The sequence below is a fragment of the Anolis sagrei genome, chromosome 2 (genome assembly GCF_037176765.1).
Source record: "Anolis sagrei isolate rAnoSag1 chromosome 2, rAnoSag1.mat, whole genome shotgun sequence".
In the NCBI taxonomy this organism is placed as follows: domain Eukaryota; kingdom Metazoa; phylum Chordata; class Lepidosauria; order Squamata; family Dactyloidae; genus Anolis; species Anolis sagrei.
Window position 1 is genome coordinate 110,660,944 of NC_090022.1, and position 21,853 is coordinate 110,682,796.

Below are 21,853 nucleotides of genomic sequence, written 5' to 3' on the forward strand. Positions count from 1 at the left end.
AACTACAATCCCAGTTGGAGCATTATGTCTCCTTGGATTCAGATATCATGTGGAAAGGAAATAAAGTTGAACATGACAGCTGTACCCTTCAACATCTTTGCTCCTGCCTCTTTGTTATCAATATCCACAAATTTAGCAGGGACTGAAGGGGAATTCTAAGCACATTTAGTTGAAAGCATTTCCAGTCCTCTCCACAATCATGCCTTGGAAATTTACTTTGAAAACAAATGAGCCACCTGTAACTGAACACTAAGCTTGGTTATTTATGGGTGGCTTCTGCACACCATCAGATTCATTTTTCGAAGTAGCTTTCAAAGATCTGTGTTGCAGTACTGAACTGGCCAAATATATTCTTCCTCCTATGGTAAAATTACACATCAGACTAACCAACCCCTCCCCCCCCCCCCCCCAACCACACACACTCACACATTGCCAATCTGGGTTATAATATTATAAGCTAATTAAATTAGTTTGGCACCTGAAGAAAATAAATATTACAAAAACATTCATAAAATCATAGAATCATAAGAATTGGAAGAGACCACAAGGACCATCCAGTCCAATCCACTGTCATACAAGAACATATAATCAAAGCACCCCTGACAGATAGCCATCCAACTCTGTTTAAAAGTCTCCAACAAAGGAGCTTCCACCACACTCTGGGGCAGAGAGATCCATTGTTGAACAGTTCTCATGGTCAGGAAGTTATTTATTTATTTATTTATTTATTTGCAAATATTTAAATTCTGTTCTTCTTAACCCCCCCCCCCCTCGGGGGGGGGAGAGAATTCAGGGCGGCTCACAATTGGCAGCCATTAGATGCCAAACGAAACAACAAAAGCAATATAATCACAAATTAAACATTAGCTAAAAACATTATAAAATATCCATTAAAACATTATAAAAACAATATTATAAAAACATTATTCCTAGTGTTCTGGTGGAATCTCCTTTCCTGTAATTTGAACCCATTGCTCCAAGTCCTAGTCTCCAGGGCAGTAAAAACAAGCCTGCTCCTTCTTCCTTATGACATCCTTTCAAATATTTAAACATGGTTGCCAAGTCCTTCTCAACTCTGCTCCAAGCTAAACAGACGCGGCTTCCTAAGCTGCTCTTTGTAGGACTTGGCTTCCAAACCTTTGATCATTTTGCTTGTCTTACTGTGGACATGTTTTAGCTTGTCAATATTCTTATTGAACTGCAGTGCCTAGAACTGGACATAGTATTGCAGAAGAGGTCCAACCAAAGCAGAATAGAGTGGGACTGTTACTTTCCTTGATCTATTGATGCAGCCTAGAATCAGATTGACTTTTTTAGCGGCTGCATTACATTGTTACCTCATGTTCAGCTTGTTGTTCATTAAGACTTTAAGATCTTTTTCACATGGACTGTGTTGAGCCAGGCATCACCCATCTTGTATTTCTGCATTTATTTATTTTTCTGCCTAAGTGCAGAATCTTACATTTCTCCTTGTTGAAATTAATCTTGTTAGTTTTGTCCCAGCTATCTGTTAAGGTCATTTTGAATTCTGATCCTGTCTTCTGGAGTATTGTTTATCCCTCCCAATTTGGTGTCATCTAGAAACTTGATAAGCATGCCCTCTAAACCTTCATCCAAGTCATTAATAACGATTTGCAATTTCTCAAGTAGCTCCTGACATGAAAAAAATAAAAACTGCTCTGGGCCCAGGACCGAACCATACAGCACTCCACTAGTCACTTCTTCCCTGGATGAAGAAGAACCATTGCTGCACACCCTTTCAGTTCGATCCCTCAACCAATTACAAATCCATTTAATAGTAGCATTGCCTAGCCACATTTTACCACTTTGTTTGTAAGAAGATCATGGGAGACCTTGTCAAAAATCTTACTCAAATCAAGATATGCTACATCTACAGCATTCCTTGCATCTATCAAGCTTATAATGCTATCAAAAATAAAAGAAATGATTAGTCTGGCATGACATGTTTTTGAGAAATCTATGTTAACTTTTAGTGATCACAGCATTACTTACTAAGTAATTGCAGACTGCCTCCTTAATGATCTACTTCAAAATATTTCCAAGTATTGATGTCAGGCAGACTGGATGGTAATTGTTTGGATCCTCCTTTTTCCTTTTTTGAAGATATGGGCAACATTGCCCTTCTCCAGTCTGCTGGGACTTCACCTGTTCTCCAAGAATTCTCAAAGATTATTGCTAGTGGTTTTGAAATATCTTCTGCTAGATGCAGTTCATCTGGCCCTGGGGACTTGAATTCATTTAGACCAGTCAGGTATTCCTATACGGCCTCTTTACCTATTCTGTACTGCATTTCACCTACTGCATCTTCTGTAACTTCATCCTCAAGTTGAGCACTGTTAACCTTTTGGAAGAAGACTGAAGCAAAGAAAGTATTGAGTAGTTCTGCCCATTCCCTGTCCCCTTTTAACATTTCACCATCACCTATATACAGCCCTACATTTACTTGTTCTTTTGTAATAAACATAAAAACCCTTCTGATTTTTTTAACATCTCTAGCAAGTCTGCGCTTTTTCTATGTTTTGGCTTTTTCAACTTTATTCCTAAATATGCTGGCTATTGCTTTGAATTCCTCTTTAGTGATTTTTCCTTTTTCCATTTGTTGAACGTTCTTTTTAAATCTCAGCTCAACTGAACATTTCTTAGACATCCAATCTGGTTTCTTTAGACACCTCCTATTTTTTGTCCTCATGGGAACTGTTTGAAATTGTGCCTCCAATATCTTGCTTTCCAGAAACTCCCATTCATAATGAACTCTTTTCTCTTTTGGTATTCCTGACCATGGGAATCATGCTCAGATTTTCCCTGTTTCCTGAAGCCAGTTTTCTTAAAGTCTAAGAGTGTGTGTCTGATAATCCTTGACTTCCCTTTTCCATTGTATAACAAATTCTAGAAAAACGTGATCATTCTTGCTAAAGGACCCTGCCACTTCCACCCCATTTACCAAGTTGTCACCATTGGTTAGGCAATAAAATATGGTAATAAAACACAATATTAATAAATGAAATAACCAACAATTTGCTACCCTTTCATAATATCCAGTATCACCTGCCTGAGGCAGCCACAGACATTTTATCCATTAAAAATGAAAAGAAAACAGAGACAGCAACCTTCAAAAGCAGAAGGCAAAAAATCTAAATCTCCTTTCCACAGCAGGCAGATATGACTAAACAACAATATCAAGTTTTGTAAAACCTACACAGTTTGATCATCAAACATATGGCTGACCTCCTACACTTCAACAGCCTATACACTGAGTAATTTGGGCACATAACTAACAGCAGGAGCAGAAGAATAAATAAAGAGAATAGAGATTCTGCTAGGGAGTATATCCCAAACACTATCCCATTATCTGTATGTGGATTTTTTTCGGAAAGAATTCTCTTTTAATGCTCCCACCCACTAACAGTGACTTTACAATGACAAAGCCTGTGCATCCTAAACAGCACCAAGGTTGATGTTTTCTTTTGTGGCATGGTGGGGGATGAAATCTAATTTGCAAAGGAATAAACTGCTACAAAGAAGGATGCCTCATCCTTCACTTAACCTACTGCTACTGTCTGGCTACCTGTCATGGCCTTTTACACAGTTGTTCGGCAAACTTGAATAAGATTAAAAACTGTATGAAGAGCAATCAGAAAATTAGCACACAATATCAAGACCAACAAACATCCTCAATTCCCACTGTTTAAAGAGAGAGGACTGTTCATTGGGGGGGGGGGGTGTTGCTGCCTCCATAAAACTTCTAGGATTCAGAGTCATCAAGACAAACTATGAATATAAAAAGTATTTTAAATTGGGGGGAAGGGTAATTCATTTGCATGCAGTAATTTTGCAGGTGTGCCCTAGGAAAAGAGACAAACATTAATACCATGTAAGATTAAACTGAACTGTAAGTTAATCCATCCAGAAGAGACCATTCATCAGGAAGATGCCCTAATCATTACAAATGTGGAAGAGGATTATAGTAACAGCTGCATGCACACCTGCACACATGGCATTTTCAAGGTTGATATATCACAATTCCGCAACTCCAGGTTCTTGGTCCCTTAGACCAGGAGTGGGGAATCTTTTGCTTTTCAGAGATCTTGGACCCCAGCTCCAACATTATGTTATGACTGGCCATGCTGGTTGTGCCTGAGGGAAGTCAAGAAACCAAGAAACCAGCAGAGCCAGAGTTTCTCCATTCCAACTTTAGACTTCCCCCTAATAATTTATCAAAATCCCATTGAATCCTTCAAAGATTGGCATCTCCTTAATATTTTGTAGCAATGAATTCCTTAAGCTGATTTTAATACTATGAGGAATACGTCCTACTTATCTGTCTTGCTAGCAGTCTATTTCCTGGAGTGACCATGAATTGCTGCAGTTGAAGATTGGAGATATCCCTGTTTCCTTTCTCAGAATGGTGTACAATTTCATAAACCACTAAATCATAAAACTACTGTTTTATTGTTTGCTCACAAGGAAGTTCATAATTGCTGCTTATTCACATGTAACTCCCTTTGGATGACTTGCTACAATAGTAGAACACATTTATCACTGTTAAACCATGAAGTTTCAGAATATTTCACTTATCCACAGATTTTTGGAAAATTTTCAAAGTTTTTATAAACAACATTTTAAAAAACCACAAGAGCTATCACCTTGAATTTCCTATACAATGACACAAGAAAACAGGGGATCATCCCCCCAACTTTCAGAAATATTCATACATTTACTGATTTTAGGGATTTTTTTTAAAGTTTTGACAAAAATATTGTTTTAAAAGCTACAACAGCTATCTCATTGAATGTCTCTCATATTAACCAATAGAGTTTCCGTTTAGGGATTTCTTCCCAGTCCACCGCAGAGATGTACTTACTAGAAGTATTAATCAGTCCTCCTCTTTGCAGATTCAACAATTTATTGGAACTCTGGCTGACTGCTACTACAGTGGGACAAATCACTCCTCTTTCAGGTGCTGAGCAGAATTCTAGAAAATATAGTTTAGGGTAGGGCCTTTTGAATTCTCTCGCATAGGGCTCCTCACCTTCCCAAACTAGATACCCAGAATTCTGTGTTTTCTCAGTCTCTTTCCCAGAGAACTCTGCTTTCTCCCTGCTGCTAATGGTGAGAGGTCCTTAATTTAAAGAGGAAAGGCAGCCTTTTTGGCTTTGCTTTGCTTGCTTGTGCTGAAAATAAAAGTGACTTTGGGACCTTACAAGGTTTACAAAATTTAAATGAAAAATTGTTGGGTAAGTTTCAATTCTTATGTTTTTGGCACAGGCCATGCCCATGCATCAAATATCACATTGTAAGTGTGAATTTAATGAATTTGATATGAGTTACAGCTAACAAAAAATTGCACACCCCTAGTATCTAATAATGCAAACCAGAATTTTAAGTTCCTCCAAAACTTTCTGTTCTTTTTTTACCAGAATGCATTTACAATAGGGGAAGGCGAGTGTACAAAATGCACATAATTGTTCGGGTATTCGAGAAGAAAAAGCAGTGCAACTTTAGCTGAAAGTGGGATGGAGTACAAATGTCGGAGTGATTCTGAAAAATGCAACGAGAACATAATTGACAGATTTTCAGATCCCTAGTAGGGAGGAAAATGTGGAACAGGGGGTCTTATTTAGTACTGCAGCTGCTAAGCCATTCTTTCAGCATATTTCTATTACAAGGAGGGTTCAGAGTGCTTGACATCATCAATATAGCATCTTTTTTTCTTTCCTGAAATAAAGCACTTCAGTATCTCACAAGAGTCAGGCACAGCAAGCTTCCAGTTTCATGCCTTTTTCTGGGCTTCCTCCAACATAGCCAAGCTTATGTGAGGATGCCAAGTATATGTAAAGTCTAATTTCCTTTCCCTACCCCCCATGACCCACTTACAGAATGCCTGTTACAAACTGATCCAAGAATGGCTGGCCCATGTATATACCCTTGAACAGGATCCTGCACTGCTTATATGACTGTGATACTGATAGTGCAGCTCAAGAATATGCCGGCAAAACTGTCTAAGGCAGCTTACTGTTTTCTCTTCCACAGAAGGCTGATAAATAGTATTGTACTAAAACAGATGCAGAACTAGATTTTCGCCGACTCTCTTTTTAGCAAATAATTATATAAATCCCCATGCTTTCATCGGGACAACAACTTATTTGATTCCTGAGCTGACGAACTGCTTTGTGTTATGCAAGCCCTCCCAGACTAAGATCACTGTAATATTGTTCAATTGTTTGGCATTTACTACTTTGGCTGTCTCTTCCTATACAATGCTTATTATCAGAAATGTGAGCAATTACCGAGACTATCTCATCCTCCGCCGGTACAGTAGCTGCTGAGAGGGCGGCTGCTAGTGCGGCTGCCCTGGCTGCCTTCCGCATTGCTCTCTGAGTCTGAAGATTGGTAAAGTAGTTGACAGCCGCAAACTCGATAAGTGCAGAGAAGACAAAGGCAAAGCACACCGCAATGAACCAATCCATGGCAGTAGCATAAGACACCTTGGGCAAAGAGTGGCGGGCGCTGATGCTCAGTGTAGTCATGGTAAGGACAGTTGTAATCCCTAGAAAGGAAGCATAGAGAAGAAGACATGAAGCCACCATGTATGTCATCCTTCCAAGCTTGATGAATTAAACTTCCTTTGTACTGACACTATGTGCCAAGTCAGCCAATTAACCAATGTATAGACTAGGGGTACATATATACTGTGGAATTAATGAACTTCGACACCACTTTAACTGCCATGGCTCAATGCTATAGAATCATGGGAGTTGCAATTTCACAAGATTTTTAGTCTTCTCTGCCAAAGAGTGCTAGTGTCTCACCAAACTACATTTATCATTGAAAGGAAACCCTGTTATTTTTCAGTAGGTATTTCTGAGGAAGTATATGTAGAGGCAGGCATTTTTATGTTTTAGTCAGAACTAAATCCTTCAAGATACAATGGCACTTTGTATCTGGTGAGTTTGTACAGATCTACAGCTTTAAAGTGACCCTAAGTAAGAAAAACCAACATATGATTATTTAGGAGCAGAGAGAAATGAATCTCATCACTTTTCATTTTTCCCATCCTAAACTCAACTCATTACATACTTTGAGAATTCACAACTTTTGAGTCTGCATGAAAATTTATGCTCATTTTTGTGCACAAGTCTCCTAAATTTTATTTCTGTATTTAAAGCACAGATTTTTCGAGCAACTTTGCACTGGATAATATTCCCCTAATATATGCTCACTTTTCCTTAATGAATGCATTCAAGTACACATGTTTATCTGGAGAACACCAATGCAATATTCAGAGAAGTACAAATTTTGAAGACAATTTTGGTTCAGGTAAGAACATTAAAAATTAGAGCTGTTCAAATTAAAATACAAACTGAACACATTTCTCCCCCCACCCCCATCTTAATTAGAAGTAGAACTCATTGATTCAATGGAATATGTCCCAGGTAAAACATCAATATGTTTATTTATTTATTTATTTCCTGCATTTTTATCCTGCGTTTTTCAGCCTGAAGGCTGAAGTCTTTTGTTATTGTTATTTCAAAAAAGAAAGAAAAGGAAAACCCTAATCCCAATACTAACCTCTATCACAGTACAACATAAAACATAATACAATGCATGAATGGTTACATTAATGAATGAAGATCATGAGGAAAAAGCATGAATACCAGCCACAGTTCTTGCTGGAACGGATTCCTTGTTGATCCAAAACACAACTTGAGACAGGATTACAGTCATAGTGCATGGAATGTATGTCTGAATGAGATAATAGCCTATTTTCCTTTGTAGATGGAAATAGAGCACCTGAAGTGAATATTCACCTAAAGGAAACATACAAGCAATGAAAAATGGTGGAAATGGAATGAAGTACTTTAGTCTGGGACTGAGATTGTAACCTTCATACCAAAAACGGTTCTAGCTGGAACAGACTCCTTATTAATCCAGAAAGACACCTGAGAAAGGATGACTGTCATGATGCAGGGAGTGTATATCTGTATCATGAAGTAGCCCATCTTCCTTTGTAAGTGGAAATAAACAGTCATTATTACGTATTCACCTGTTAGGAAACAAGTATATCAGCATTACCTTTGTCCATGTTTTAACCTGGAACATTTAAAATAAGCAAACAGGCAGAACTGGATTTGAAGAAAACTTGAATAAGCAAGCAGAATTAGGTTGAATAAACTGAATTAATTTCTAAGATGAGTTGGGTTGTATAAACCCAATAAATTTGCAAACTCCATCCTTTGGCCATTTCCCTCAACTTGCTTAATTCATTCTTTCCAAGTCATAACAAAGGGACAACAGCACTAAAGCCCTGCTAAAATTGAAATGCTATTCAACCATATGTCTGCCTTTTGATTTCATCAGGAATTGCTATCAAAGTAAGATAGGAAGTTCAGAAGACTAAATCCTGTGCTCAGGTGTCATGCTGTGTTTTTCCTGTACTCTTGCTAAAGACATAATCTTGCAAGAAAGTGCCTTTATTCAGCTGTTTTTCTAGGCACTTCTCTTTGAAGTGTAGAGACAAAAACTGGAGTTGTGTTGCCCACAATTGCCTCTCTTGACTCTACATCTCACTCAACCTAAAGCTGGCTCCTCTGTGAAAGAAAGTGTTGTCTGGCATTGGGAGGAGCGATCCTGGCAACAAACCTATTATTTTACACTTGGCTGGTAATCGGAACACTGACAGAAAAGCAGGACGTGCCATTGATGTCCTGAAACACTATGCTGAACATCAATCTCTGAGAGAGGAAGTCAGTGGGATTTTTTTCCCAACAGATTGAGCCAAGTTCACGAAATATGCTCAGAAAGTGAACAAACTTGCTAACATTGCCTCTCCACGTGAGCCATGAGCTTACCTGTATTGGACTTGATTGTTTCACTAGAGACTGTTTGCCCTATCAGATCATATTGGAGAAGACTGGAAGATTCTTGTGGGATTTCCACTGAATACAATGGTCCTTTTTTCCAAGTGTAAATAATCTCGCTTTTAGGATAGGCATCTGAGGGAGAAAGTAAAAAAGAAAAACTTGCATCAGTGAAATTTCAATGTCAAAATATGCAAAACATTTGTATCCTAGTATGTGCTATTGGCCCACATGGAGTACTGTTCCTATCACAAACTCCTTCACTGATCCATTTGCTCTGGTTCTGAATGGTCATGGAGTACTTTGGCATCTGGAGCAAACTGTTGAAGACATTATTGTCTGAATATTTCCAATCAGAAGAACAAGCTTTACACTCTCAAAGTAAAAACATACTTGCTGATTTGCTTACTTTGTAGTCCTCCACAATTTACTGAACTCAAGTGCCCATCAGCCCTAGCTACCCTAGTGGAGGCAGCACTTCACCAGAACAAGATGCTTCCCCACCTCGGATCAGCACATATGGGAAAAAAATAACAGCTAAAATCTAGCTATACATATTTTAAAAGTGCTGATATCTAGCAATATAAATGGCTTTTCCCTTTGTGAAGCTAAATATACACTGAGAGGGAGAGCATGATCTAAGGACCAGCTGATTGATAAAAATAGCATGAAGAACCCCTTCAAATGCAGAAGGTAACAAATCACATTTTATGATTCTGGACATTTTACAGAAATGTACAATAGTAGTAGCCTTGAAAATGAGGGGGAAATGCTCCAATGACAAGCAAACAAATCTTTCCATGTTATGAGAAAGGTGTCATTTACTAAAGAAGGATGAGCTATTTTGGAATCTACATCTATGCCTGCATTTCATTTGCTGAAGAGAAAACTAATGATGTCAACATTTTACTCTTCTCCAGCACAAATCTGAAACATGAACTTACACTGCATATGCTGTTTGTATGCTATTTCAAAGTCATAGACAATGATGGGAAATAACTATACAGTGATGCCTTGAATTAAGAGTTTAATTCATTTTGTGATCAAGCTCTTAACTCAAATTGCTTTTATTTCAAAGCAATTTTCCCATTGAAATGAATTAATCTGTTCCACCTCTTATTCACCCTCCCCCCATTTTGTTACATCTTTTTTTAAAATAAGAAAATGCATTTATAAATAACAAATTATGTATAAAATGGTAAAAGTACAAAGTTGTGTCAAGGAAGCACAAAATGAAAGGGCAGAAGCATAATTTTCTTCATACTGTACTCATTCCAGCCTCCCTCCCTTTCTTGCTCTCTCCCTCTCTCTCTTCATGAAGCCAAACATACCAGGAATAAAAACCACACAAAATCAACTAACCCAAAGTTCTATAAAGCAGACAAGAGCAAAGCAGACAGCAATCTCCCAAAGCAGACAAGAGCTTGAATCACAAGGCAGGGAGGCTGCTCCCTTGAAGGCCTAAAGTGCTAGTGCCTCTGGCTCTAGCACTCCCTCTGGCGCTAGCCCATAACTCAAAATACTGCTCGAATATCAAAGTGAAACCCAGGCTGAGCAATGGCTCTTAACTCAAAATCCTTTTACGTTGGGATGCTCTTAAGTTAAATTCTTACTGTACCCGGTTGAGTATCTCTTAGATAAAATGCCTGGGACCAGAAGTGCTTTGTATTTCTTATTTTTTTCTGATTTTGAAGTACAAGTACCTTAGTTATGTACTTCTTGTACTCCAAAATCAGAAAAAAAATGTTAAATGTGTAAGGCTGGATACAATGAGGGGCTGGAAATGCTTAGATTCCTCCCATTTCACAGACCCTCAGTCTCTCTCCAGCCTTGTGTTTCACACACAATACAAGTAGGAAACAAGATGTGAGGCTAGAGAGGCACTCGAGATCTGTGAAATGCCATGAATCCATGCCTCTCACCATTTTACAGATTCTTGCATGTCTCTCCACCCTCTCTCTTCTTTCTGGGGTGTCTGCTAACCACCAGGTTCTATCTTGTGAACGAATGAGCAGGAGAACCACTGCTGTGCCTTCAAAAATGGAAGCAGGCAGCTGGCAGCAAAAAGTTTAGCATTAAAGAGTAATAAAAACAGATGAAATATCCCTATAAAAGTGACAATATAACAGGAAATGCCTGGCAGTTTCCACTTCCTCTGAACTGCATGGGCATACTCATGATAGGGGATACCTGCAAAACTACTCTGCAGTAATGCTCATGAATCACTTTTAGAGTGGCTAAGTTTTGTGCTGCAGCTGTGAAAATAAGGAGACAGATTGTGGATGTTTTTAGGGGATAATGTTTTAACCTACTCATTTAGTATCTATTTTATACACAAATTTTCTAAGTGACATATATGAAGCCGATTAAGATGGTTCCATATCCTGGACTTTCTGTTTCTAATGTTTTGACTTTCTGGTTTTAATGTTAATGTTTTTTTTTAAAAAAAAACAACAACTCTGATTTTAATGTTTTACACATCTGGTCTGTGACCATAATAATAAGATTCATTCAGCATTTAGGAGGGCTTCGGATTTCATATTTCCAGATAAGGAACGCTCAACCTAAAATGTGAAATAGGTGCTACTGTGATTATAAAATATACAGCTGTCACTGGCAATAGCAATATTATTCACGTGCCACTGCTGTTACGAATAACCACTGCTCTTATCTTCTTCACATTTAAGCTCTTACATCAAATTGTCATAGAGTGTATATCTTCAATTTCATGACCATTTGTCTCCAAAGGGTAATATCCAGATTAAAATAACAGAAGTAATATCCCATTACATCTCATGCTTCATATCATTGGTCTTTAATCTGGATGACTTTCCCATATGCTTAAACCTCCCCTGTAGACATGGTATCAGTGGGACTTAAAGCCACCAAGTTAGTCATGACTTAAGTCCAATTCGTGTCAATCAAAACAAAGCATAGCTAATTTAGTCTACATCAACATACCGTATATCAAATTTCCTGGAACATATTCAATTGAACGAGACTAATTTTCAAATAATCATGAATACTACTGTCAATTGTAAGGTGCTACATGTTGCTGTTCTTGCAAAAAAAAAATCAAACAATGGGTTTTTAAAGACCCATTTCAGATAATCTCCCGTTTGGCATGCAACAATGAAGAATGTTCATATGTGTTCTTCTCAAAGGAATGGTGAAAAGTACTTTTACTTAGGCAATCCCTTGTTGTCCGAGTAGAACAGTCTTCCAGGATCAGTGTAATGGCAGTGGGTCCGTAGGTGACTGTGGAGCCCTATTCATGATCTGCATCTTCTTCTGCAGTGAGGGCACTGGTTTCCAGGTGGAAGCTGTCCTAGTTGGCTTGACGCGCCTTCATCTTGGCACATTTCTCTCTTTCGCCCTCCATTCATGCCTCTTCAAATTCTATAGCACTGCTGGTCACAGCTGACCTCCAGCTGGAGCGCTCAAGGGCCAGGGCTTCCAAGTTCTCAGTGTCTATGCCAGAGTTTTTAAGGTTTGCTTTGAGCCCATCTTTAAATATCTTTTCCTCTCCTCCAACATTCCGTTTTTCGTTCTTGAGTTCGGAGTAGAGCAACTGCTTTGAGAGATGGTGGTTAGGCATCCAGACAATGTGGCCAGTCCAGCAGAGTTGATGGCGGAGGACCATCGCTTCAATGCTGGTGGTCTTTGCTTCTTCCAGCATGCTGACATTTGTCCACTTGTCTTCCCAAGAGATTTGCAGGATTTTTCAGAGGCAACACTGATGGAATCATTCCAGGAGTTGCATGTGACATCTGTAGACTGTTCACATCTCGCAAGCGTATAGCAGGGTTGGGAGGACAATAGCTTTATAAACAAGCACCTTGGTATCCCTACAGATGTCCCAGTCCTCAAACACTCTCTGCTTCATTCAGAAAAATGCTGCACTCACAGAGCTCAGGAGGTGTTGAATTTTAGTGTCAACGTTGACTTTTGTGGAGAGGTGGATGCCAAGGTAGGGGAAATGGTCAACATTTTCTAATTTTACACCATTAAGCTGTATTTCTGGCATTGGAGAGAGGTTGGCTGGTGACTGCTGGAAGAGCACATTGGGTTTCTCGATGTTTAATGACAAGCCGAGCTGCTCATATGCTTCTGCGAAGGTGTTTAAAGTGGCTTGTAGGTCTTCTTCTGAATGTACACAAACAACGTTGTCATCAGCATACTGAAGTTCTATAATAGATGTTACTGTACCCTTGGTTTTGGCTTTCAGGCTGCTGAGGTGAAATAACTTGCTGTCTGTCCGATAGATGATTTCCGCTCTGATGATGGGAATCTTCATCTGGTGAAAAGTAACTGGTAAGTAGTTCAACTTACTTCAACCTAGACTAGCTTGCTCACATCCCTTACCAGATCACTGGGTAAGGAGACATGCTGAGACTGGAAAGGTAACCTTTTTACAAAGCTATAAAGATGTGCAATTGAGAATTCAGTTCCACCAGGACCCTTTGTGTTCCATTAAACTTGAGCAAGGTTCCCTGGAGCAAGACTTGAGATAAACTTGTTTTCACATCCTAACACAAATTCCATGAGACAGTTATTTTAAACTTGAGTCTTGAAACATGACATCTTGCATCCCTAACTAGCAATTTCAGGATTAAATGGAAACCATATTAGATAACTCAGCATGCAAAATGGCTTGGCAAATATCTGCCTCAGCGTCAACACCCACTAGGACAGCAAATTCCCAAGTTTGGCTAGAAAATAAGGAAAGAAAGAAAATGTGGTCATTTCTTTCCCCTACACTGATCTACACAAATCCATCTCTACAGTCTACTGATTTAAGCAAGCCACCTTGTGTAATATTTATTATTTATTTATTGAGATAAATATGGGATATAAAATAAAGAAATACATGTAATGTTCCTGAAAAGAATTTTACCAAGTGAAAATAAATAGATAAATCGATAAATGCCAGTGCCATGTGAATATGCAGAACTGGCTGCAATTTAAGTGGGAATAAATGTCTGTGCATGGCAGATATACTTGATCTAAACAAGACTATCTTTAGCTTAACAGCTGAGAACTATTACCTAAATTAATACCATGCATGGCTTAATGTTTCCATATTATTTAGCTATTTTTATTTCCACAAGTTAAGAATTATTTCTTCAATTAACTGCACTGACATACAATAATGACAATTTCATTATTGAAGCAATCTTCGCAACATGTGGTTTGTATAGAAAGAGATTATCTCCCTGAGTATCTTCTGCTGCCCCAGTTATAAATTATCTATTTGGTGGCCTTTTGAGTATTTTAACTTTTGGCAAAATCATGTTTTTGATAAGTATAATTGAATACTCACAGATAATGAAGTAAACTTTGTTCTACTTTTACACCAAAACAAAAATGTTTAACACAGAAAAAGATGAACATAAATTGAAATACTAGCCTGTAAAACCCAATATTATCCAAAATGCACTGCATTCTAAAAGACATAGAAAATAATTTTGAATTATATCCCTAAATAGAATAAACATCTAAATGCTGAAATTTCAAGTATATGGCTTGATATTTTTTTAAAAAAAATACTTCTCATTTTTCACTGTCACTTAATTTTAAAGAAAATTCTTTCAAGATTACTTCACAATTATATATAGCTCCAAGGAAAATGTACAAGAAAATGTACAAGATAATTGTGGAGTAGGAGAAATAACAGTAAATAACTGCTTTTATGCATTTGAGCAACTAAATGAAGCTGAAATATGATGATAATATACATGTAATTTACAAATCATACCTCTTTGGTCCCTATGTTTGCTAAATTGTGAAAAAGCTATTATAAAGTCACACAAACCATTTATGCATAAAACAATCTTAGCTAGAGGAATATATGGAAAAGGGAAAACCCAAAAAATAGAGGAGAAGAAAGTAGCTCAAATCTCTCTTATCATAAAATGAACTGCTCCCCAATATTTGATCTCAAGCTGGGGGAAAACACAGAGTTGTAATCAACAATTTAATTAACTCTTTGTCAACTGACCCAATAGAATATGTTTTTAGACTTGTGGATTTAATTCAAATTTTATGAAATGCTGAATGTGATTTTTTAGTGATAACCATTTTTGTTCTTTTTACTTCTATCACTTTCATCCAAAGAAGCTCACTTCAAACATCTATTAATGTCTTGGGGCATTACTTTAAAAAAATGAAGGTAAATCAAGTGGACCTGTATTTCACTGCTTAAGGTTTTGCTTATATTGAAAGATTTGAACTTTGTGCAGACTTACAGCTCCCAAATTTCAAAGGACAAGCATGCCCATCCATAGGAAAGTTCACTAGACGCATTGGGCAGTCAGCATTAATCGTAAGTCTAGAAAAAGAGGAAAAGAAAAACTTAGCTTAATTGCCACACAAACCACTCCCCTCATCCATGTAAGAGGGCCACATAAGACAGAAAAGAACTAGAGTGAGTTTATTCTTACCTCATTGTATAGAGAATTGTGCCATTTTGCATTATCCTGAACAGTTTATTAGGAGTTGTCATATTGTGAGCTATTGACTTCTTCCCATTTCTAAAGAAAGTGTCCGGTGTCCATATTTTACTGACCATTAAATTGTTCAATCTCAGAATTTCTGTGGGACCACCAAATTTCAGCCTCTCGTCAACCCATGTTTGGCGAAAGAAAACATCCATTGTATATTCCTACAGCAAAAGAAATCAGCCAAATGAGTAGGAAAACATTTTTTTCCTATTGGAGTTACTTGTCGGGAGAACAGATGATGGAAATTTGCAATGCCAAACTCCCCTCTGCTGTTTATTTTAGTTACAACTTCTCTCTTTCTTCCTACTTTCCAGGTGGGAGGTGTACAGGAAGAGATAGATCTCTCTTGTCAAAAATATGAACTCATCAGTTGCAGAGAACTTCTAAAATTACAACATAAAATCAGGGCAAGGGTCAGATGTGATACTAGGACTGCCCACCTTGACATTAAAATAACAATAAGTGGTGTCTTCATAGGAGAGCTTATGAGTACAAGTCAGCTACCGTATTTGTTTCTTAATCACTTTAATCCTATTATCTTTAAATAGTTACTAACAAGGAGCCAGCCTATGAGAGAAAGAAAGTATCCTTCCTTAAAGAATTTAAGAGAAATAACCCCAAATTGAATGGATACCTTGCAATAACATAAATAAAAACTTTATGTGAATTCATAATTCTTATCTTTATGTGAATTCATAATCCTCATCTTAGTGTCTTAAATAAATATGCAGTATTGGTTTTGGGCAAGGAAAAGCATGTTTTTGACAAAGGTTTAGATTTAATAAGTTGTGTAAAAGAATTCCTGGAGTGAGAGGCAAGCAATTTGTGGGAATAAAATTAGTGATTTGTTAAAGATTAATTACAAATGAAGAAACAAATAAAAGAGAAAATGAGAACATGGGAAGAAGCATGAGACTATAAGAAGAGGAAACGATTCCTAAGATTACTTTATGTAAACAAGAAAGACAGATCTGGCCCAATGCCTGATTCTGTTGGCAACTGCTAAGCCATCCATTTAAAAAGTCTGACTGTCCCATCAAGATACTAACTTCTAGCTTCATCTGACCCATCTCCAACATGAGGTCAACTGAAGCAACCCTGAAGAAAGGAAACCTGTTAGACATGTCATTTGTCTTTCTTGTTTTTAATCTCATTAAATTTAATCTCATTATCTTTAAAAATCAAACAGTTTTCAGATATCACATCACCATAGCCACCACCAAAACATTATATTCAAAATGCCATTCTCCAGGAATCTAATCTGGTTACAACATTGTTACCCTTTCTGCCAAAAAGCTCAACTTGTTTCAGGTAATAAAGTTAGTTGTATCATTATTTTTAAATGGTCTCCTTCGTGGTTTATTGAAACAAATCAGTTTCAAGCAATGGTTATTACAGGGTGTTTCTGTGAATCTTCCTTTTTAAAGGTCTGGATGTATTTGTTTTATTTATTTACCATATTTGTATCCCATATTTGTATCAACTACGAGCAGGACTCAGAGCGGCCTCACATATCGTCAACAATTCAAGGCCTTGAAATAATATACAATTGGTAAATATCTACATTAAAAACCAGAGAGTTAAAACATCTAAATACAATTACATCAATTATTAAAATCATACAATCCAAAGTCATAATGCAGGGCCATTCCAAATGTCATTCCACAGATTCTATGTTCATTTATTACACTGCAGTTGTTCCCCAAAAACTTGGTCCTAAAGCCATGTTTTAACCCTCTTTCTGAAAGCTACGAACTGATCGAATATCACAGGGGAGGAGTTCCACAGTCGAGGGGCTACCATTGAGAAGGCCCTGTCTCTCATCCGCACCAAACGCACCTGCGAAGGAGGCCGGACTGAGAGCAGGGTCTCCCCAGAAGATCTTAATCTCCATGATGGTTCATAGAGGGAGATACATTTAGACAGGTAAGCTGGGTTCGAGCCATTTAGGGCTTTATAGGCTAAAGCCAGCCCTTTGAATTGTGCTTGATAGCAAACTGGCAGCCACTGGAGCTGGCATAACAGGGGAGTTGTATGCTCCCTGTACGCTGCTCCCGTGAGGAGTCTGACTGCCATCCATTGGACCACTTGAAGCTTCTAAACAGTCTTTAAAGGCAACCCCATGTAGAGTGTGTTGCAGTAGTCTATTTGGGATGTAACCAGAGCATGGACTACTATGTCCAAGTCTGACTTGATGCACAAATTTTAATTGTGCAAAAGCTCCCCTGACCACTGCCGAGACCTGGGATTCAGGCTCAGGAATGAATCTAGGATCACTTCCAAGCTGCGAACCTGTGTCTTCAGAGACAGTGTAATGCCATCCAACACAGGCTGTAACCCTATACCCTGTTTGGCCTTGTGAATGACTAGGAGGACCTCTGTCTTGTCTGGATTGTAAGGCTAATTGAAACTGGAATTTGAAGGGCTCCAAACTCATGACTCCTTTGTATAATGATCAACCATAATTTACTGTCATGGGCAAGTGCACTACTAAATATTCCATTTGACAAGGTAACCTGATACACTGGGTGAGGCAATTGGCTATTTCAGTGGTTCTCATTTGCTGCAAAATAGTTCATAAATGTTATGGCCTCATATTAAAAGAAATGAAAAAAAAAACAGACTTCACATATGTGAGATGATGCTCCATCTTTTAAATCCTTTCTGAGAGCATTACTGTGAATTTCCAAGAACTTCTCAAAATCAGCCTCGGGGAGCAGGCAAAGAAAACCAGCAGCCAGTATGCTGCTTTGTTTTGCCTCCCTCAGCTTTGAACATAAACACAATAGTAGGAGCTGGGGACCTATACAAGTGGACTCAGAAGTGAGCCACATGATTTCAATTTGGGTTGCTGTCAACTGAAGTCTCATTCATTTCAAGGAGAAGTGTATATCCAATCCTAGCATTGAAATAACCGATGTTACCTAAGTTCCAGCACTTTAGCATGGCCCTCTGCTCTACAATCCTGACATTTTAATGCCCATGAACATCCTCCTCCCATCTCTGCCTTCTGAATTTTGTACTTTCCCTTTGCTCTGTCTAGGAATTTGCACAAACCCAGAGCCATCTGAACTCAGCACTTTTATCATTCTGTACGGTACTGTTTTTATGATGTTATATTTTATTGCGATATGCTTTTATTTGGTTTTGTTTTGTATTCTTATTGTGTTATGATTTTAACTTTGTGCTCCCTGGGCTTGTCCCTTTATAACCCCCCCCCCCCCCCCCGAGTCCCTTTGGGAAGGTGGAGGCAGGGTATAAAAACAAAGTTATTATTATTATTATTATTATTATTATTATTATTATTATTATTATTTATTGGACAAGAGAAGGGGAGGGGTCCAATTCAAAGTGAGCCCAGCTTCCTGAATGGGAGCGCTCCTATAATAGTAGCACTGAGAAGGAGGACCTTGAAGTGTTGCCTTTCCTGCGTGTTGGCGCCTCAATCCCCGGCTGCCCAACTAAGCGCCTGTGGCCATCTGCTCTTTCCCTCTGCTCGGCCTGACGTGGGCTGCGAGCGGGGCCCTCTCTTCCCCTCCCTGCCCTGTAATTCCCCGCTCCAGCCCAGGGCGCAGGGCAGCAAGCTGCTTAGGCAGGGCGGGGGTCCCTCTCGCAAGCAACAAACCCGCCTTCGGGAGGAGAGGACGCCCTTGGAAGCCTTTCTTTGGGGAGCTCGAGCACCCCCCAGCCCCCTCTTGGGAAAGAAAGAGGCCCCTTTCCCTGGCCTAGCGCGGCCTGTCCTTTGTGCCAAGCCAGCAGCTTCCCTTGAAAGGCCAGGCCCGGCCCGGTCCCCGCATGGCGGAGATTGAGGAGGAGATTAAAGGGCGTAATCTGCTCTAATGACAGTCCACTCAGATGCCGCCGTAATGAAGCCTAGGACAGAGAGAGAGAGAGAGAGAGAGAGAGAGAGAGCAGGGGGCCAGGGCGGGCTCTCTTGCAAGCCAGACAAGGGAGGAGGGCAGAGAAGTGAGGGGCGGGCTCCGTGTGGCCCCCAAAGCTCACCCCCACCACGGAAGGAGAGAAAGGGGAGTGGGGGCCCCGCCTTACCATCTCCACGTCTGACACCGGGCCAAAACTGGTCACGTAGATGTCGGTCTTGACTTCCGTCACGGCTCCTGAGGAGAAGGAAGGAAGGAAGGAAGGAAGGAAGGAAGGAAGGAAGGAAGGAAGGAAGGAAGGAAGGAAGGAAGGAAGGAAAGGGAAAAGGCCGGGGGAGTGTGGTCAGGAGAGGGACCATGGCGTGTGGGGGGAGAGAACTCAGTGGAGGAACTGCTGTATCCAAATCCATCGCTAATCTTAATGTGTTGTCGAAGGCTTTCATGGCCGGAATCACTGGTTTGCTGTGAGTTTGGCCACAGTGGTATGGCCGTGTTCCAGAGGCACTCTCTTCTGACGACCCCTCAACCTCTGAGGATGCCTGCCATAGTTGTGAGCGAAAGGTCAGGAGAGAATGCTTCTGGAGCATGGCCATACAGCCGGGAAAACTCACAGCAACCCATATTATTATCATGACATTGGTGACGATGAGAATATGATTGGTTTACCCCCCCCCCCCCCCCAAGCCCAAAGTGCCACCCAAAGTTGCCTTCCCTCCGAGCGTGGCTTGGCCCCACTCCTTTCCCCGAGGGCTGTGTGGGAGAGCGGGAAGGAGGGTTGAGGGGGGCCAATGGGGTCGCCACTCGAGGAAAGGCTCAGCTGTGGCGCATGGAGGCTGGCGATCACTCCACCCTCCGGCCTCCTTTGCTGAATGCTTAACCGGGGGAGGGAGCGAGTTGTGGGGCTGTTGGAGGGGCGCGGGGTTGGCTTTCCCGCCCCTTCCCTCGCCTTGGAAGCCCACTCGGGAGAGGTGGCGCCGTCGAGGGAGCGCGAGAGTGCGGCTGCGCCTCGGCGCCTCCCCCCTCCAGGCGCCACAGGTGTTGCCGGCGCCTCCCCCCCCCCTTTCCCTCCCCGGGCTCCCCGAAGTCTGAGCGGGACGCCGAGGAGGCGAGAGAGCCGCACCTGGGGTGCCCCTGCCGCCGAAGCCGGGCCGGAGCCGGTTGTCGTATCCGTCCAAGAGCTTGTCCAAGATGCGGGAGATGTTCTCGGCGTAGAGGTCGCCCGCCTCGGCGCTGGACTCCTCCGCCGGCAGGACTTCGCCCAGGCTGCGGGGGCAAAGGCAGCGGGAGCAGGCTCAGCGAGGCCAGGCTGAGGGGGCGCGCGGCTCCCCTTCGCTCTCTCCCTCCCTCCCTCCGCCCCCGACTCAAGTTCCCAAGAAAGTTGCTTTCTGTCCCGCGCGGGCCTCGCGCCCCCGTGCCCGGCCCCTCGCGCGCGCCCCTCGCCTACCAGAGCAGGAGCCAGATCCCGCGCAGCGCCCGGCCCGCCATCCTCCGGGGTCGCCGAGCCGGTCAACTGGAGCCGCGCTGCTCCGCCGAGCCCATCCTCACTTTGCCTCGGGCGCCGCGCCGGCCCTTCGGCTCCCGCCTTCCCCCTGGGAGCCGCGCTCGGTGCCAACTCCGGAGAAAGGGAGGGAGGGAGGGCGGGCAGATGGCCCTGGCCCGAGGGGGTCCCCCTTCCCCTCCCTTCGGTTGGGCGCGCGGGAGGTCCCGGAGAGGCCCCTCCGCCGTCCTGCTCCGAGGGCTTCCGTGGTGGAATTAGAGCCTGGAGGGACGGTGCCTGGTCGGAGAGCAGTGACAATAATCGAATAAGGCATTAGGGGAGATTAAAAGGAAGAAATCCACTGCTAGTTTTGGCATGGAATTAGCAGGGACCCGTCAGGGAATCTGGGAAAGCGCTGGCATCTTCCTGCACGGAGATTAGGCGCGGAAATGGCCTCTGCTTTTTTGATTATTATTATTATTATGTTTTTGATGGTTCACAGGGAGATTATTAAGCAGCCGGTGCATTAGGAGAACCCTCTCCTCCGCCGCCGCCGCCGCCGCCGCCTTCTTTGGGAACTTCCTTTGCTCTCCCCTGGCATCCCGGTGCGGAGATGCCAGCAGGCCTTGCTCCCTTGAGAAGGCTTAATGGGGAAGTTTGTCTTGCATCATTCAGGTATTCCTTGAACATGATTCCACAACACATGACTTGAACGCTTTCCAAAAAAAAAGCCCGCACTAATCTTTGCCATTTGACCTCAGCCTTTGCTCCTGACATATTGCCATGCTGTTGCTGGCACTGCCCTAGCTGTTCATGATGCAAAATGTGAGAACCATTGCCAGCCAGATCCATAACCTTGCAGAACTGAATTAGTTTCCGTTAACGAGAGTAAACTTTGAAACCCAAGAAGTACCATAAATCTGGCAAAGGTGACCATTTATCCCCTCTCTGGAAAATATTAATAGATTAGCAGGTGTAGCATAAGGGCACTGCTCCACACTTGCTAAGGTTTTAGGCACACTTGGGAATAAATCTGCTTAAACTCACAAAGGAATTACTTCTGAGTAAGTATCTTTAGGATTAGGGCATAAGGCCTCTGTAAGGAGTGTGCTACTG

General features: G+C 41.2%; 1 protein-coding gene across 5 annotated transcripts in view; it reads right to left on the bottom strand.

Moving 5' to 3' along the window:
- Nucleotides 1–21,059, bottom strand: part of GABRA6 (gamma-aminobutyric acid type A receptor subunit alpha6) — a 46,266-nt gene extending 25,207 nt beyond the window's left edge. The window contains exons 1-9 of one of the 5 annotated variants that reach the window (XM_060764971.2): nucleotides 20,705–20,881; nucleotides 20,381–20,523; nucleotides 19,430–19,497; nucleotides 15,323–15,543; nucleotides 15,128–15,210; nucleotides 8,871–9,014; nucleotides 7,913–8,065; nucleotides 7,677–7,829; nucleotides 6,309–6,568 (exon numbers count right to left, since the gene is read on the bottom strand). In XM_060764971.2, coding sequence (XP_060620954.2) covers nucleotides 6,309–6,568; nucleotides 7,677–7,829; nucleotides 7,913–8,065; nucleotides 8,871–9,014; nucleotides 15,128–15,210; nucleotides 15,323–15,543; nucleotides 19,430–19,497; nucleotides 20,381–20,523; nucleotides 20,705–20,745 — 1,266 coding nt within the window. In that variant the 5' untranslated portion in view covers nucleotides 20,746–20,881. Of the gene's footprint in view, nucleotides 1–6,308; nucleotides 6,569–7,676; nucleotides 7,830–7,912; nucleotides 8,066–8,870; nucleotides 9,015–15,127; nucleotides 15,211–15,322; nucleotides 15,544–19,429; nucleotides 19,498–20,380; nucleotides 20,524–20,704 lie in introns of all 5 variants that reach the window. The other 4 variants (XM_067463732.1, XM_060764972.2, XM_060764973.2 and 1 more) reach the window with 4 other exon arrangements.
- Nucleotides 21,060–21,853: the final 794 nt, after the last annotated feature.